The 17,054-nt window shown below is 38.5% G+C and overlaps 1 protein-coding gene across 5 annotated transcripts in view; it reads left to right on the top strand.

Annotated features, from left to right (window-relative positions):
* The window catches only part of IBTK (inhibitor of Bruton tyrosine kinase), a 56,028-nt gene extending 41,740 nt beyond the window's left edge, over positions 1-14,288 (top strand). For all 5 annotated transcript variants that reach the window (XM_042813065.1, XM_042813041.1, XM_042813048.1 and 2 more), the window contains 4 exons: positions 1,838-1,990; positions 10,076-10,144; positions 10,242-10,374; positions 12,900-14,288. In XM_042813065.1, the coding sequence (XP_042668999.1) occupies positions 1,838-1,990; positions 10,076-10,144; positions 10,242-10,374; positions 12,900-13,025 (481 nt within the window). In that variant the 3' untranslated portion in view covers positions 13,026-14,288. The remainder of the gene's footprint in view (positions 1-1,837; positions 1,991-10,075; positions 10,145-10,241; positions 10,375-12,899) is intronic.
* Positions 14,289-17,054: the final 2,766 nt, after the last annotated feature.

Raw genomic sequence — 17,054 nt, 5'->3', positions numbered from 1 at the left:
ACCTTCCGACTCTTGGTTGACTAATGCACAGTATATTGTACACCATGCCCAACTTTTCCACCAAGAGCATCCTCCAGTTTCATAGCTGGGGAGTGGTCTGAAGCAGTGCTACCTCCTGTGAAGAATGGTGGAAATAAGGGAGGAAGAAAAAAAAAAACAAATAAAAACGAGACAAGCAAACAAAAAGTAATACTTGGAGAGTATGAGGTATGAGAAGCTAGGTATTTGGTATGTATTGACTTTATTAGTTCTCCAGACTTTGATCATGAGTGGTAGGGCTTTTTGTTTTTGTTGTGTTTTGTTTTTGTTTCCTAAACTCCAGAGAGCCTATGGCTTTTCAAGAATGGAAGTATAAATTTAAAGCCTTTCTTGAGAATTCATATATATGATGTGTTTTTTTAAATGTTTAGGTATTCAGTTTGTTGATATTTTAGCTTATTGTGAAACACCAACAGCTGTTTTGGAACTTGACACTTGGATATTTTGCAGTTACAGATTAGAACAACTTCCTCCTCTTTCATTTTTTTAATGTATAATGTTTAAATTATACATAATGTTACATATTAAGTAAGTATGACAGTGTTAGGCAAGCTGAGAGTTGTTACTCTTAAGAAAATTTGTAATGGTTTAAGCTAAACCATTTTATGCTATTCCTGTTGTTTTGAATAGGATCAGTCTTTAAGAATGGCAAGATTGCATTGGTTTTTGTTGTTGTTGTTGATGGTGTGGGTTTATTTATGTTTTGGTTCTGGGTTGCTGGTGAATCTGATTTCAGTACAGAATTTTCATGAAGACAGATAGGTTATTCAAACTGTTAGCAGCAGGAGGCTTCTGTCATGGCAGATCCCAAGAGAGCTGTTTGCCTGCTTAGTGTAAGAAGCTTGGGGAAGTTCTGGTAAAACAATTTCCATGGTTCTGTTAAGTCAGCTGATGGTTGGAATGGAGGAAGCATAGAATGACTCCAAGTTCCATCTAGTGGTTTCCATTCTGCTTTATGTGCCTACAGCGCTGCTCAAGCAGTAAGAAAAACATACAAAAAAAAAAAAAAAAAAAAAAAAAAAGCCCTTAATGCTGGGTATTCTAGTGTATGATTCAGATTATATAGCATTCAGATACTTTTGTTGTAACATTTCATTTCCCTAATACTTTTTAATTTTTATACTGCACTGATGCAGTTTGGGCGTCTTTGACTTCAAATGCACCTCTCCTTGTGGTAGCTGTGCAGTTAGTAAACATTGTATAGGTAGCTTATTCTACTTCAGTAGTTTTTATAATTGATCTGTTACCTTCTGAGTGGATGACAAACAGAACTGTTATTTAGCATGTATTTCTAATATTTGGCATACTGTAAATAGATGGTTAGTAAAGTTAAATGTAGGTAAATTTATGGAGAATTAAATCTAAAGTTACGATGGGCAGGAATGTGAGGGGCAACTACCTTGATTTCTGTAAATGAAGGTTTTTGTATCGGAAAATGTTCACACCATTTATTATTCTAAATTGATATATTTTCATTCTGTTTTGTTTTTGAAAGGTAATATGCAGGCTCTAGTTCAGTACCAGTGTACATTATACTTAAGCAAGTAAAAGAAAACCAAGCATATCAGTTTTGTGAATTTCACTGTGGATTAGGGGATTTTCAGAACCTCAAGTAGCTACAAGTGACTCATTCACTGTTTTGGTTCTGCTTAGCAGCTGTCTGTCAATTTCTGTCAAAGTCTGAAATGTATCTGGTGTTTACCTTTTTGTATCAAAGTAATGTATTTGAAGGGATGAGGTGTAAAGGGGATTTATATGTGTATATATCTATGTTTTTAATTGCTTCTTTATTCAAAAGGTCATCTTCATTGCATTCTGCTTTGCCGAAATCATTCCGTGATCTTGTAATGGAGGAAGAAAAATACATGAGTGCAAATAATTTGCCTGGTACTGCTACCAAGAGAGCTGTATGTAAAGGAGCTGAGGATTCACCAGTCCAAAGCACTACAAGGTAGGAGAGCAGTCTTTTCCTAATCGTGAATAATAATTTGTATGCCAGAACCAGGAAGGATGAAATTGCCTTTTTTTCCTTTTTAAGTCCTTAAAGTATTCTTCTAATGGTGTTTTAATATCAATAGGATTTCATGAATGGAATACTATTACGAATAGGAAGTAAAGTAGACTTAAGGAATATAATGCCACTGCTAATATCATGTTTATAGTTTGAAGTATTTGTATATGTGGGCATATATATATGCACACATGAACACAAACACTTCTGACTACTAACAAAATGCTTGTGTATCTGTATGTATATACATATGTATAAACATAGAAAACATCTAATTTCTGCATAAGTTAGAAAGTATCTTCTAGGATTCAGATATGGCATGAATGAGTTTTGCTTAAGAGTATTTTTCTGTAACCAGTGGGTGAATGAAATCCATTGATTCAAACAAAGAGCATTCCCTAATCTGAGTTGTTTTACAAGCTGATTCGCTCCATGAAAAATTTCACCTAAACAATCTAAAAGGCTTGCTGAAATATTGTTTGTATATTATTATTATTATTATTATTATTATTGTATATTATTATTATTATTAATATTAGTATTATTATTATTATTATGTATATATTGAAATATGTTTGTATATTATAACTAGTGAGGTACTATAATTCTAGGGACAAAAATGACCTGTTTTGAAGTCTGTGTGAATTGCTGTATAATAACTAGATGTACATTGTTCTTCTGTTGAACTGTTTTGTCCCTGCATTCTGCTATCTCCAGTAAAATCTGTGTGTTGGAATTAGAATTACTAAGCTGAGAGGAAATAAATTTCAGCCTAATTTCTGAAAGTATTTAGGACCAAGTTGTCATCTACATGCATCTCTTTGCTCTATCATCAGTAGTTTTAAAGACTAGGCATTTAAAATATATTTAAGAAACAGAGGGCTTGAAATTCTTACTGACTTTCCTACCTGCCATCTAGAAGACACAAAGTCTGAATGCTCTATCATACTGGTGGGGTCAGGTGGCAGCAAGGCTGGCAGGGCACACTCCCACTGCGCCAGAGTGAGGTGAGCACGGCAGGCTCTCTGCTGGTGACCGACCAGCATGAGCCACAGTCAGTGACTGCAGACAAATTGTAAGGGTGAGAGAGCAATGAGCTCAGATGCAGCTCAGAAGGCCAGCTGTGTTCAGGGCTGCATTAAAAAAGGGGTGGCCAGCAGGGAGAGGGAGGTGATTGTCTCCCTCTACTCAGCTCTTGTGAGGCCCATCTGTAGTGCTGTGTCCAGGCTGGGGGCCCCAGTACAGGAAGGACATGGAGCTCTTGGAGCGGGTCCACAGAAGGGCCAACTAAGGTGATAGAGTGCTGGAGCACCTCCCCTGTGAGGAAAGGTTGAGGGAGCTGGGCTTCTTTAGCTTGGAAAAGAGAAGGCTCTGGGGAGACCTCATTGTGGCTTTCCAGTACTTGAGCATATAAACGGGAGAGGGGGGACAGCTGTTTATGAAGATGGATAGTGATAGGACAAGGGGGAATGGTTTTAAACTGAGACAGGGGAGGTTTGGGTTAGATATTAGGAGGAAGTTTTTCTCATAGATGGTGGTGATGCACTGGAACAGGCTGCCCAAGGAGGCTGTGGATGCCCCATCCCTGGAGGCATTCAAGGCCAGGCTGGATGTGGCTCTGGGCAGCCTGGTCCAGTGGTTGACGACCATGCACGTAGCAGCAGATATGAAACTAGATGACCATTGTGGTCCTTTTCAACCCACGCCATTCTATGATTCTATGATCTAAAAGTCAGGATTAGAATCAATGAGGAGGGGCAGTCCCCCTGCACCTTCTCATGGCTCTTTCTTACAAATTAACTGTGTCACCGACAACTTGACTAAAGGGAGAAGAGTTTGCAGAGCCTTTTGGTGCATGCTGGTCCCAGGTACACATTTTAACTCTCTCCCTTTTTTCTTTTTTTTTTTTTTTAATTTTAAAAGAAACTCTGTTCTGTCCCACTCCAAAAATTGGCTGTTCAAGAAGGAGAAGGTGGTTCTGTTGGGCCTCCCTCTAGGTTGTTCAATTGTACAGAAAGTGATGATTCTCTGTAACGGAAGTAGTATGTGCCATATTGGTAGTTACACAGCAAAAAAGAATGGAGAATTAAAGAAATATGTGTGGGAAATGATGTTACAGGAGAGAAGAGGGATTTGGCAAGTGTAACAGAAGTATCCTTCAGCAACAGAAATAAAGCTGAGGCAGCTGTGGTGAGTGGAGATGCAATTACACATGTGCAGACATAACAGGTATTATTAATCTCATTTCTAGCAAAATAGCAAAACTTTTGATCACATGAGAGAGAGTATGGGCTGGTGACAGAGGAACATGCACTGGATGCTTTTACTAGTTTTGTCACGTGGTCTCTGATCTTCATAAAGTCACTTAATTTCCTTTTGCTTTGCTCTGTCTAGTCTGTTCAGTCTGGCCTGTCTGCAGGCTCTGAACTGGATTCTTTGAGCTGATTCCAGGCATAATATGTTAGCTGCCTGAAAATGATATATTAAACTAGTGGGAGGCTACATGACTAGATTGTCTATCATCAGTCAGGAAAAAAAGGGCACTTCCAGAGCTATTTCAGGTTGTTTTGAACTGTCTCTAAAGATGCTGATTTCTTTCTGTTAGGTATAAAGAATCAAGGTTCATCTACCTGGAGTTAGGATTAAGGTTTCTACTTTGAGCTAGTTTTATTCTTTGACTGACAGCTTTTGTCACAGCAGTTTCTGACTTTTGCCAGCAGACATCAAGAGCTGTTTCAGTAAAGATTCATTGTCCACACTCGTTCCTCTTCCTTTTTAAGGAAAGGAAATTGAATGTTCATAAAGCGTAAGCAATCCTTGTCTCCGAATGTCAGGCCTACTGATGGGACACTGAAGAAACTTGCACAACTACTATGTCAGCTTTCTTTTTTTCTTTTGGATAAAATGGGAATTTTTTTTTTTTTTTTTTTTTTTTTTTTCCACATTGGAAGGGGTGCATAAACATGCTTCCATACATTGTCATCTTCCAGTTTCTGCAGATGAAAAATGTCATGAATGTGGAGATGTGAACAGGATTGGGTCCAGAAGCACATCAGCTCAAATGCTGAGCCAAGTGGATGTGGCTGCATTGTTTCCAGGGACAACTTAGTCTTGGGAGTTACGCTGCACAGCTGTGTGTGTATAGCTCACAGTTCAAGCTAAAAACATAGGCCTGACGTGACTTGACTCTTTTTGTGGCTGCCCAGATTGTCTTTATTGCATTACTCTAGGGAGCAGTAAAGAGCCTTAGTGGAAATGCATCTCTCTGGCTTTGCATGGGAAAGGCCTGGTTTTGGCATGGCTAATACTGAGCTAATAGCTAGTACATGAGTCAGATGGCACAGCAAAACCCAAGAGGTTCTGCAGGAGACCAGCGTTTTTTTTCATAGAGCAGTTATCAGATCTTTGAGGCAGTAGACCTGAACTGGCTTCAAATGAAGAAATTCTCAAGAAACATTGGGAAGTGCTAGGACATCACAGTGTCTGGGCAGGAGTCATGGCAAGTTCAGCCAACTGAGTTAATCAGTCTAGTTCAGAACTGATTATATTTGGCTTGTTTGTTTCCATGCACTTACTTCTCTACATCAGTCTTTAATTTTCTAGACTTCTATCTTTCCAAGTTCTGTGTTTTTTAGGCTTTTTTTCTCCCATTTTTCTGTATATCTTTGTTTCTCATTTCCCCTCTGTTCTATTTCTCCTATTTATTTTGATGCCTGCTGAGGAATAGCATGTTGAAATATCTGCAATTGATTTAGCATCTGGAATAAATATCTTGCTAGCAAGAAACACAAATATACATATGCACAAGCAGGTTCAAGATAAGTGTTGTTTCCTACATTTTAAAGCCTCACTTAAATTGAGGTAGATGACACAGGTACTTAAACTTGTCTTTTGAACGCTAGAGTGTGCTGTGACACTGGAACTGTTCATTGCAGTTAGGGAAAGCCTGTGAGTGTACTATTTTTTTGTTTTTTCTTCTTGCTCTGGAAAACAATCTTTTTGTCTATACTCAAACAGGTTGGTTAAATGAAACAGTCTATTTGGATTAGTTTCTAGTGGTGCTGTAAGCTCTTTGGATTGTGGGTGAGGAGGAGAGAGTTTCTTTCAAATGTGTGGAGGGGTGCAGGTTATTGTCAAATGTGCAGTTAGGTGAGCATTGCAAGAGGAGATGAAGAAAGAGCTGAAGTAGAGAAGTGACGTCAGAATAAAGGCATTCACTAAGATGTACAGACATGCTCTTAGTTAAATGAACCAGCAAGCAGAAAACTGATGCCTTTTCCTGTTGTCTGTCCTTCCTTTTCTGATTCTTTCCTGTTTTTTATTCTCTTATGGTCTTCACTATCTGAAATAAAGACTGGAAGCTGGTTTATCTAGGCTTCCGACAGAAGTGATGCCGTTGTTGAAACTGTAGAATAATTTAGATGCTGTCAGCTGGCCTCCTGTTCAACATAGCTCTGGCTAGATCATGTTGCTCAGGGCCTGGCCCAATTGACTTGTGGTATTTCCAAGGGTTTAGATACCTCAGCCTTTCTAGGCAACACGTTCAAGGGTCTGATCATCTTTACGGTAGATTTTTTTTCTATATCTAACTGGGATTTCCCATTTAGCAGTTTGTGCCTATCACTTCTTACTCCATGTGCACCACTAAGCACATGGTTACTGCATCTTTTTTCAAACTTCCAGTTATATAGTTAAAGGCAACAATGAAACTTCCTCTTTGCAAGCATACAGTTGTTTTCAGCTCTTTCTGTCACTTGTCCCTAGTTTTGGTGGCCCTATAAAGGATGTCTTCCAGCATGCCAACATCCTTCTTGTATTGAGGGGCACAAATACAATATACTCTGTATGTAGTCTTATAAATACAACACAGAAGGGAAGAGTAATTTCTTTTGACTGTATGGCTGTGCTTTTGCTAGTACAGACTAGTATGCTTTTGGCCTTTGCTGCAAGGACACATACTGATTCATTTTAGACTTACTGCCTACCAGGACTACATGAGTCCTTTTCTGCAAGGCTGCCTTCTAGCCAGTTATCCTCTGTCCCGTGCTGCTGCCTGTGGATACTTTCCTTCAAATATGTGACTTCACATTTGCCTTGTTTTCCCATTCTTCCAGCTTCTTGAGGTCCTTCTGAATGGCAACCCAGCATCCAGCATGTGCACTCCCAGCCTGTCCCCATCTATCTGTGACCCTGCTGAGAGTACACTTCATCTGACCACCAAATAATTGGTGAATACATTAAATATTATATCAGTTCTTAAGGACCATCACTGGTAGTTGGTTTCCAGTTGAGCTTTATACAGTTCATCCAGAACCATCCATCTTGTAGTCTGTGTACCTTGTCCATGCTTTTCAGACTGATTGTAAGGATACACTGTATGTGCAGGCTGAGTATAAAGACTTGGCGAGTGAAAGGCAAATAAAGTGATCTTCTTTGCTCTCTGTTTGTCTGCAGAGCCAGTCATCCTATCCTAGAAGGTAGTTATGTTGTTCAGAATAAATTTGCCGGTAGTTGATAAATCCAGAAATGACTTAGAGAAGGATTTGTTCCACAACCTTTATAAGGTTTGAAGTGACACTGATCAGACAGGTTCCCCATGTTCTTCCTGAAGATGGGTATAATGTTTAGCTTTCTCTAGGTGTCATGAGAAATTGTTCTTCTCTGCATGCATGAAAATTTAGATTCATCTTTCTTGAATGTAACAGATGAAAATGAAAGGTCTTCAAAATAAGCTTCATCCAGTGTGGTATATGGTGACAGAATTGGTTGTTCCAAATTGAACCAAGTTGCTCAACATTCTTTTATTATTATTTTTTTTTCCAGTAATGTACTTCTGATTGATTGTCATGATCAATACACCTTGGATTCTACTTTTTCTTTTCAAGCTGAAAAATTCTTAGCTTAACTAGTTGCCCTTCAGCCTTTTTATTTGTACTGAATTTTCTTGCCCTTTGCTTTGTACCACAGTCATGCTGTTTATTCTTTAAGAAGTTAATAGAATTTCCTAATTTTGTTTGTTAGTTTAAGCATCACTGCTTATTACATCCATTAACATTAACTTATGATGGTATTTCTTTTAGCTAACTTACTCTCTAAAATTGTGAATAACGTGGCTGCAATATGAGTAAGCTAGGAATGAGAGGTATGGGAAATTCATTAAAAAAAAAAAAAAGTTTTGTGGTGCTTAGCTCCTTACAGAATTTCTGTATTTATCATACTTACCCGTTATGACCTGATACTTTTGTTCAGTAAAGCAGGAATTTCTAAGCTGCCTTTTTTTTTTCTTTTTTTTTTTCTGACCAAAGATTAAAAACAAACAAACAAAAAACCAACTTTTTTTCTACCCTTTTTCCTCGAGTATTCTTTGATCCTCATGGAAAAAGCACTGCAAATTAGTAATGTTAAGTGAAAGGAAACTGGCAGCCCTATGGATGGATGATCAGTGTGGAGAATGGTAAAGCAGATTTGATCACTCTTGTCATGGAGCTGTTGATTCATGGGTCAGTTCTGGAATAAAGGTTACCCAGAAACAGCCAATTTGGAAAGAACCTACCTTCTTGGCTTTTTCTCCATACGTTGTTGCACTGACTTTCTTGTTAGTGTCTGATATGATCACCATTACTTAAAATGGAGGCAAAGTCTCATCTTGACTCATATGAAGTGTATTTTTCCAGTGGAAACAGAAAAGCATTATGAGCTGGCAGAAGGTGAATCTACTGGGCTTGATTCATGGGAGTGACACTGCAGAGAGCTTATTTTGAAAGTCCACTGTTATGCCTTGGCAGATGTTAACATTTGTTTGTTCTTTGTATAGATGGCTGTTTGGTGGACAAGATTATGTTTTGTGACAGAAAGCTGGGCATGGTTCACAGAAATGTTGTTTTTGGTAATGGTTGTTCCTTTCAGGTTTTTTGAGATCTTGCCTTCATTGCTTAGCAGTACGAATCATGGTTCTTGTTGTCCTTGGAGTTGTGTAGTGGGGAAAAAATTCCAGGCAGGGAACTTAGTAGTTACTGGAATTCTCTTATTAGATAGCTTTCTGTAGATGTTTCTCCCTTTCCAAGAGTTTGTGGCCACTTACAGAGGATTACCAAAGCCATAAAGAAAATTGAGACTGATTTATTGAAATACCAACACCATTAGAATTTTTTCAATGCCATAGAATAATTCAAAAAAGTCTGTTAGCATTTCATAGTATGTTATAAAACTTTTTTAGAGTTGTGGAAATTGCAGAAGTTGCCAAAGAGAGAGATAAAATAACAAAAGTAGGTCTCTCTCATCTTACTGATGTAGGATTATTTTGTCAAATACACTGTGTCTTAAGGTGTAGAATATACCTATTCTGGCTTATTTTTGTAGACAGGTTAACATTGTAGAATGGAATAAAATGTCTTCCTTCTTGGCAATTCTTTATTGTTATTTCAGGATTTTTTTCTGATCCAGTTAATTCTAGTTACATGCTGCTTGTATGAATATGAGGTGGTTGCAGAACATACACTGGAAGTCCATGTTTTCCAGGCTTATACTTGAGGAAATAATTTGCTAGTGCTATTGTAGTACTGTACTGGCTCTTTTTACATAGAATATTTAATATGAATGGAAGATTTTTCTGTCTTGAAGCCGTGCTCTTTCCATGTGAACTCCAAACACATTTACAGTGCATGTTGTCAGTGCATAACTTGATTTTTACAGGTTTAAATATATCTATCTCTATCTATCTATCTATATATATATGTTATTTTTTAAGTGCTTTTCTTCAAATGCTCGAATGTTAGGAAATGCCAGTTAGTGCTCCAACTGAAAATGCAGTAAGTTCTGGCGTTCAGAAAGGAGTATCAGTGTCTCCTCATGTTACAGTATCACATTTAAAGACAAACTCAGGATTACTTTATAATGCCTAACCTCTGGGGGGGAGGAGGGGGGGGGGTACAAATTTGTAATTAGCTACTTTGAATTTGTGATCAATTACGATTAAGTAAAATCCATTGTTAGTGACTTCCACCCCCCTTTCTTTCCTTTTTCCAGATGTGTGGCTCGAAGTAGCCCAGGTCCAGAAGGCCACGTTTTGGATTCTCCTCAGCTGGAGAGCCATAAGTAAGTTTGACTCACTTAAATTCCAGAATTTATTTTCTCTCTGTCATGCTGACCTTGTTTTCGATGTTGCCTCATAATGTCTTCTGCTTTTTTGCAGTCCTTGGTTGGCAGCACCACCAACTAACTCTCCTGTCATGGCACCTGTCATGTTTGCATCTATTGTAGAGGAAGAGCGCCAGCAAGAAGCTGCTCTTATTAGGAGCAGAGAAAAACCCTTGGCTTTGATCCAGGTAAAGTGCTAAGTTTCTGCAGCTGGGTATTATCACCTGGAGTTTCCACTGGCTGTTTAGAGATCAGTTTTTAGTGTTAATTATGTATCATTATACTTAGCATCACTTGTAAAATGGAGTTAAATATCATTTAATAATAACATCTTGCAGTTTGATAAGGTAGATCTATGTTAGATTGACTATTGAATCCATGGCTGATAGATTTTCAGAATCACAAAATAGTTGAGGTTGGAATCTGTAAATAGTCTAGACTAACAGAGGCCTTTTTGGAAAGCCTGTTTCAGTGTCCAACCACCCACAGTGAAAAAAAGATTTTTATGTTGAAATGAAATTTTCTGTATTTCAGTCTCTGTTCATTGCCTCTTGTTCTGTTGCTGCTTTTACTTTCTCTGATCAGCTGTTCATACATATTGATAAGATGTCCCTGAATCTTTTCCTTGCTAAGCAGCTGCAGCTCTCTTAGCTTCTCCTTGCACATCAGTGACTTCAGGCTTTTAATCCTTTTTGTGTCTTTTCACTGGACCCTCTCTCTTGTAATACTGCGGAGTCATAACTGGGCCCAAAACTCTAGATGTTTCTCGCCAGTAGAGGGGAAGAATCATCTCTCTCAATCTTCTGACAGTGCTGTCCCTAATAGAGGGACTCTGATGCAAGAGCACATTGGTGACTTAGAGTCAACTTGCCTACCAGGACCCCAAGTCCTTTTCTGCCAAGCTACTTTCCATACACTTGGCTGGTGTATATTCTTGTGCTTCACTCTTCTTATAAGCAGGACTTTACATTTTCCTTTCGTGAACTTGATGGGATTCCTCTCAGATAACGCCCCAGGCATGCTGAATACCTTCAGAATGGCAGCACAACTCACTAGTGTGCCAACCACTCCCCCTGATTTTGTCATCTACAACCTTGCTGAGGGTGTGTTATGTCATATTACACAGGTCATTAATGTAGATGCTAAGCAGTACTGACCCTTGTCTTGATCTTGGTATTAATACTAGCAGTTGTGCACTAACATGTTCTTTGGGACATAGTTCATAATTGTCTAAGACTACCAATTCAGGTAGTTTTCAGTGCATTTTACTTAAATTCATCAAGTCCATGCTTCAATTTGTCTGTGAGGATGTGGGAGACAATGTTGAAAGACTTGAAGAAGTAAACAATGTCCACCACTTTCTCTTCGTCCACCAAGCCACCCTTCTATGATGAGCACGCTGTTGGGTTCATTAGACATGATTTCTCCCTTGTAATGTGTATGCTACCAGGTAGCCTTCCTGTCCTGCATGCATTTAGAAATAACCTCCAGGAAGATTTGTTTTATCATGTCTCCGGGGATAAAGGTGAAGGTGACTGGCAATTAGTTCCCAGATGCTTCTTCTTGGTCCTCTTGAAGATGACATTTTTGCTTCCTTCTAGTCCTCAGGAATCTCCTTCTACCACCATGATCTTTCAAAGTATTTTTTACAGTGGCCTTGACTGGCCAGCTGCCATAACAATCTTTAAAAGTATGAGTTCATTCCGTCAGTGTCATAGGTATATGTAGGTCTAGTTTATTAAAATGTTTCCTAACTTTGTTATCCTCTGCTGAGGGTAGATCTTTTTTTTTTTTCTCCCCAGACTTTCCCTCTGGTCTCAGGGGCCAGGGATTACTGAAAGCTGGTCTTACTACTGCAGATGAAAATGAAGAAGACTAATTGTTCCTCAGCCTTGTCCATCTCCTTTCTCTTTCAGCTATGAGCTTACATTTTCTCTAGTATTCTTTTTGCAACTTTTTTACTGCCTTTCATGTCACTTGCAGGATTCAACTCTGGCTGGGCTCTGACTTTACTAATTCTGTTCCTGCATGCTTAGACAATGGTTGTATTTTTCTTCTGGGTCATCTGTCTTGGCTTCCACCTTATATGCACTTCCTTCTTGTGTTAGAGTTTTGTAAAGAGCTTTTTGTTATCCATGCAGGCCTCCTGCCATATTTGTTAGACTTCCTGGTCACCGGACTGTTACTAAGCTTGGAAGCACTGATCTTAAAATCAAGCAGGTCTTCTGGATCCCTTTTCTTTCAAGGACCACGTTCTCTGAAATTTCCAAGCAGATCCCTGAACAAATCATAATCTGTTCTTCCGAAGGTCTGGGGTTGTGATTCTGATACGTCTTGTTCCCCTCTCATGAGATGGTGCAAGATCTCAAGGTCAGAGTGGCCAAAGCTGCCCTTGACCTTATCATCCTTGACATCTGACAGTGTCTCCCTTTGTCAGTTTCTTGATCATCTGTGTGAGGAAGTCACCAGAGCAAAACTTCTGGAGCACTTGTGCCCTTCTGCGTTGCCCTTCCAGCAGATATCAGGGTCTCTGATGAGGGCCAGAGTCTGCAAGCGTGACGCTTCCTTCAGTGGTTTGAAGGAGACCTCAGCTACTACTACTTGCTGATGAGGTCTATAGCAGACATACTCAGGGCCACCACAGCCTGTTCATAACTATTTGTGGCGTATATGCCAGTCTAATACTGAAATACATGTTCTTTTTTTGTTCCAGATTGAGGAGTGTGCTATTCAAGATTTGTTAATCCACTATGAAGCTTTTGACAACCCTGAAGAATTTGTGACTGTTGAAAGGGCTCCACAGGGACCTATGGCCACACCTATGTGGAACAAGCACTAATTCGTACTGTTAACAGCACATATTATACATGCACTTCTGAAATCCTCATTACAATCAGAATGAGACTGGTAAAACATAAATCATGTAACTTTTAACATCAGCATTAAAAATTGCACATAATCAGTAGGTATTTGGTAAAAATAATGGAAGTAATTTGTTCACTGTGTCTTTCACCAACAACATGTTTTGTATATATGGTTTGAGAGAATTTCTTCAACAAGTCCTGTTTAATTAGTAGTGTCACATGAAGCTGTAGATTGGAAATGCGTTTGCTAATTTAAATATTGAAGGTATTTTGTTGAACTTACAGGTGGCTGAAAAGCGAGTGCTTATTTTGTGATTTAATGTGGAATTGATTGTGCAGAATTATACATCTTTAAAGTTTATTTGGGGGGTTACGTTCTTCAGAGCTTTCTGGCAAATTGGAGTATAGCAAAAAGTTCGTGCTTGAACTTGATGTAAAAGTACAGTTTGATAATGCAGTTTTCCTTAACTAGTGTAAGTATGTGCTGGTTTTCTGACTGCTGTGACCAGTACGTCTTACTGTCATGCTCCACAATGAACCTCTGTGCTGTACCTAAGTGCCCAACCATTGCCTGCTATCAGTTTGGTTATGCATGTTCTTTTCACTGTTGTGAGACTGGCCTTTGAGCAGTCAGCTCCATTGTGAAGTGAAGTACACAGTTGAATACAACATGGTGGCACTTAATTAGCTCATCTGTAGTCTTATTCTGGTAAATATGGTACAGTTTTAAAACCACTGTGTTTAAGGTACGATTCACTTGAAGTGGTGAGGAAATGCAAGATCTGTACATTCATTGTTAAAGCTAGAGCTACAAGGATGAATGCTTGATTTTGTGGAATTTGTAAATGCCTAACCTTGCAAAGATTATCATAGGTGGCTTTCAGTATTGTGTTTCCTGAAGTTCTCTGTGCCTGGTTTAAAAAATTTGTATATGTATGTAAAAGAAAAGAAAAAAGGATAGCCTTATCTACAATATTCTGTTTAGTTTGTCTGTTTGCATAGGTGTGTTTGAACTTCTACTTTTTCAATAGTGTCAATACTCACAAACTCTGGAAAACTGGAATTGAGAGAGCTGCAGATGATGAATGTAGAGAATTGATCACTGTGTGATAAGAGTTGAGTCTTGAAAAAACGCTGTGTAGATATGTCTAATGGTTTCAGGTTAAGCTACACCAAAAAAATCCTCCACAAAAGTTGTAAACAAATGCAATAAACCATAAAACCTTGATTTACCCAAAGTTAGTATACTTTTACATGCTGTTCAGATAAAATCAATACTTTAGGTAAGTACAGAGTAATACGAAAGTACTTGTGCTATGTATGAAAAAACTGTAGCCATTTTGGAGCTACACAGGAAAAAAGAAGATGTGGATTTTAATTATATTTTAAATTCTACTGGTGATTCTTTCAATATACTGATAATTTCATTAAGTGAAATTATCTTTGGAGAAGGCTCCAAGGAGACCTCATTGTGGCCTTCCAGTATTTGAAAGGAATGTATAAACAGGAGGAGGAATGACTGTTTACGAAGATGGATAGTGATAGGACAAGGGGGAGTGGTTTTAAACTGAGACAGGGCAGGTTTAGGTTAGATATTAGGAGGAAGTTTTTCACATAGATGGTGGTGATGCACTGGAACAGGTTGCCCAAGGAGGTTGTGGATGCCCCATCCCTGGAGGCATTCAAGGCCAGGCTGGACGTGGCTCTGGGCAGCCTGGTCTGCTGGTTGGCAACCCTGCACATAGCAGGGGGTTTGAAACTTGATCATTGTTGTGGTCCTTTTCAACCCAGGCCTTTCTATGATTCTGCAAAGTGCTTTGTACGATTCAATGCGCAGGGCCTTAGTCTGCTGCATCAATCCTTTGAGATTGAAAGAAAGCTTATGTATTTTGATAAACAGCTATAAAAGCACTAGGCTTTTCCAAGTCTGAACCCCATTTGTTAAATCACTTGGATGTTGCTTATATGCACTTCAATTCTTTCATTCAAAATTGTTTAGGATATGTGGTTTTAAATGTCATTCTTAAGTTGTTATCAGAGAATTCCTGTTCCCACATGCTGATGAGCTTGACTGCTTTTAAAGCCTGGGTTTATTGCAGTAGTTTGTTTATTCTTTGTCACTGATTCTAGGCTGAGTAAGCTTAGTTTCTATTTTTATTTCGTCAAAACTTTGAATTGAAGAGTGTAAAATGCCTGGAATTTAGTTAAATCTGTCAAAGTTCTAGAAACAGAAACGGGATTTTCTAACTCACTGTATGTGCTTTTGCATACATGACAGCCCGAACAAAAATGCAGAACAAGGCAGTTGTTTCAACAGATGTAAATATCTTTTTGATGGAAGTGGTAGGACTTGAAATTTTCTTCAGTTACATACTTTGCTTTGATCTAAAACAGTATCACTTCCTGAGATTAATGTCATGTCAGTCTTAACTGCGTCATCATTGAGACTGAAGTAAACCTCTGAAGATTACCTGGTCCAACCTGTCCAGCCCAAACCGGCTCAACTGAGAAGTCTGTCTCTATTTTCTTCCCCTTTGCCCGTTTGACTATTTGTACACTTTATTAACCCTGAACCTTCTCTTCTCCTGACTGAACAATCTCCACTCTTTTAGTCTTTCCTCATACTGAAATATATTTCAAAATCAAAACTTCGCAACAGATTTTTGCACATAAGCACTTTTTTCTTTTCTCTTCCATTATTTATCTCTCAAACATCAGATACTTTCGAAAGAATTGAAAGATAAATAAAATGTCAAAATTTATTTACAAAGGCTTCAGCGAAGTTTTGTGCTACAGGGAAGTAATGCTATGCCTTTAAAGTTCTGAAGTTTAAATGGCTGTTCTTTCTCCCTCATTTTAAATAGTTGGAATAGAGAAACTTCATGTTCTCTCAACAGTGCTCAGCTGAAAAAGTTCACTGTCTATTCCAGTATTAGAGTAGCGTTCTTCAGCTGCTTAACAATATGAACTTATTTGTTGCTGAAAGAGATGCTTATTCTGATGTACACGATTTAAGTCAGAACAGCTACCGGATTATTAGATCATCTTCAGAATACGAAGGTAAAAGATTGATTTTAAAATGAAGCAACGTTGCCTCTAAGCATGTAACTTTTATGATAACATCAGAGAATGAGCAAGGTTGACGTGCTAGCATTAAGACGACCTTTGCGGTAGCAGGAAACTGGTTTACAAAGGTATCAAATGGTCTCAGATTGGATACCATGCATTGTAATCCGCCACAAATCTGTAGAACTCCATTAAAGAGCCTGTTAATTGAATTATTTCATCTACAAAGCACAGTGCCCTTCACCCTGGTGACATGTGGATGAGGTACCAAAAGGTGAGTGTCCCTTGTTGAGGTTATAGCTGTGACAAACCTCAAAAATGCTCAGAGGGGAGGAACCCAGCAGAGCTTGCTTGAATACAGAAATCTTTGTGACCACTGACTAGTACTATGAAACCTGAAACTTCATTGAGATTAGTCATATGTCTGCTAATTTCTAAACCCAGTGGGAGCAATATAGTAAGTATTTCTATGAATGTTCTTGGAGGAACGTTATGGGAAGGATCTGAAGATACATTCAAGTTTTTAGACTCAAACTTGAAACTTTGTTTTGTTTCTTTTTTTCTTACTCATTACCTGCTTTCTAGGTTAACCTAGCCTGGAATACTTACACTCCTGGTTTTATTCTTGGAATGTTATTTTAGGTATTTAACTTTGGAAGTACTTAACTGTAGAAGACCAACAAATTTGCATGACTGTAATAGTATGTTCTGTATGAAAATGTTTTTAGTAACAATACAGCAAAGCAGTTCCCTGAGGTCAGGGGGTGCCTCAGATGGCTTGTGTGAGATTTTTCTTGTGTAGGAGATAAGCATCAGACAGGCTAACTAAAAAAGTTCTTGCTTTCCATGCAATGGTTTTCTGCACTGTACTGTATTCTAAGACACGCACACACAAAACAAAAAAAAAACCAACCAGCTCCTGGATACCTTCAGGGACT

The sequence above is a fragment of the Centrocercus urophasianus genome, unplaced genomic scaffold, assembly GCF_019232065.1.
Source record: "Centrocercus urophasianus isolate 14NV4802_14NV808 unplaced genomic scaffold, USGS_Curo_1.0 seq_10, whole genome shotgun sequence".
NCBI lineage: Eukaryota > Metazoa > Chordata > Aves > Galliformes > Phasianidae > Centrocercus > Centrocercus urophasianus.
Note: the sequence above shows the minus strand (reverse complement) of the source record. Positions and strands in the feature narration are given on the sequence as shown.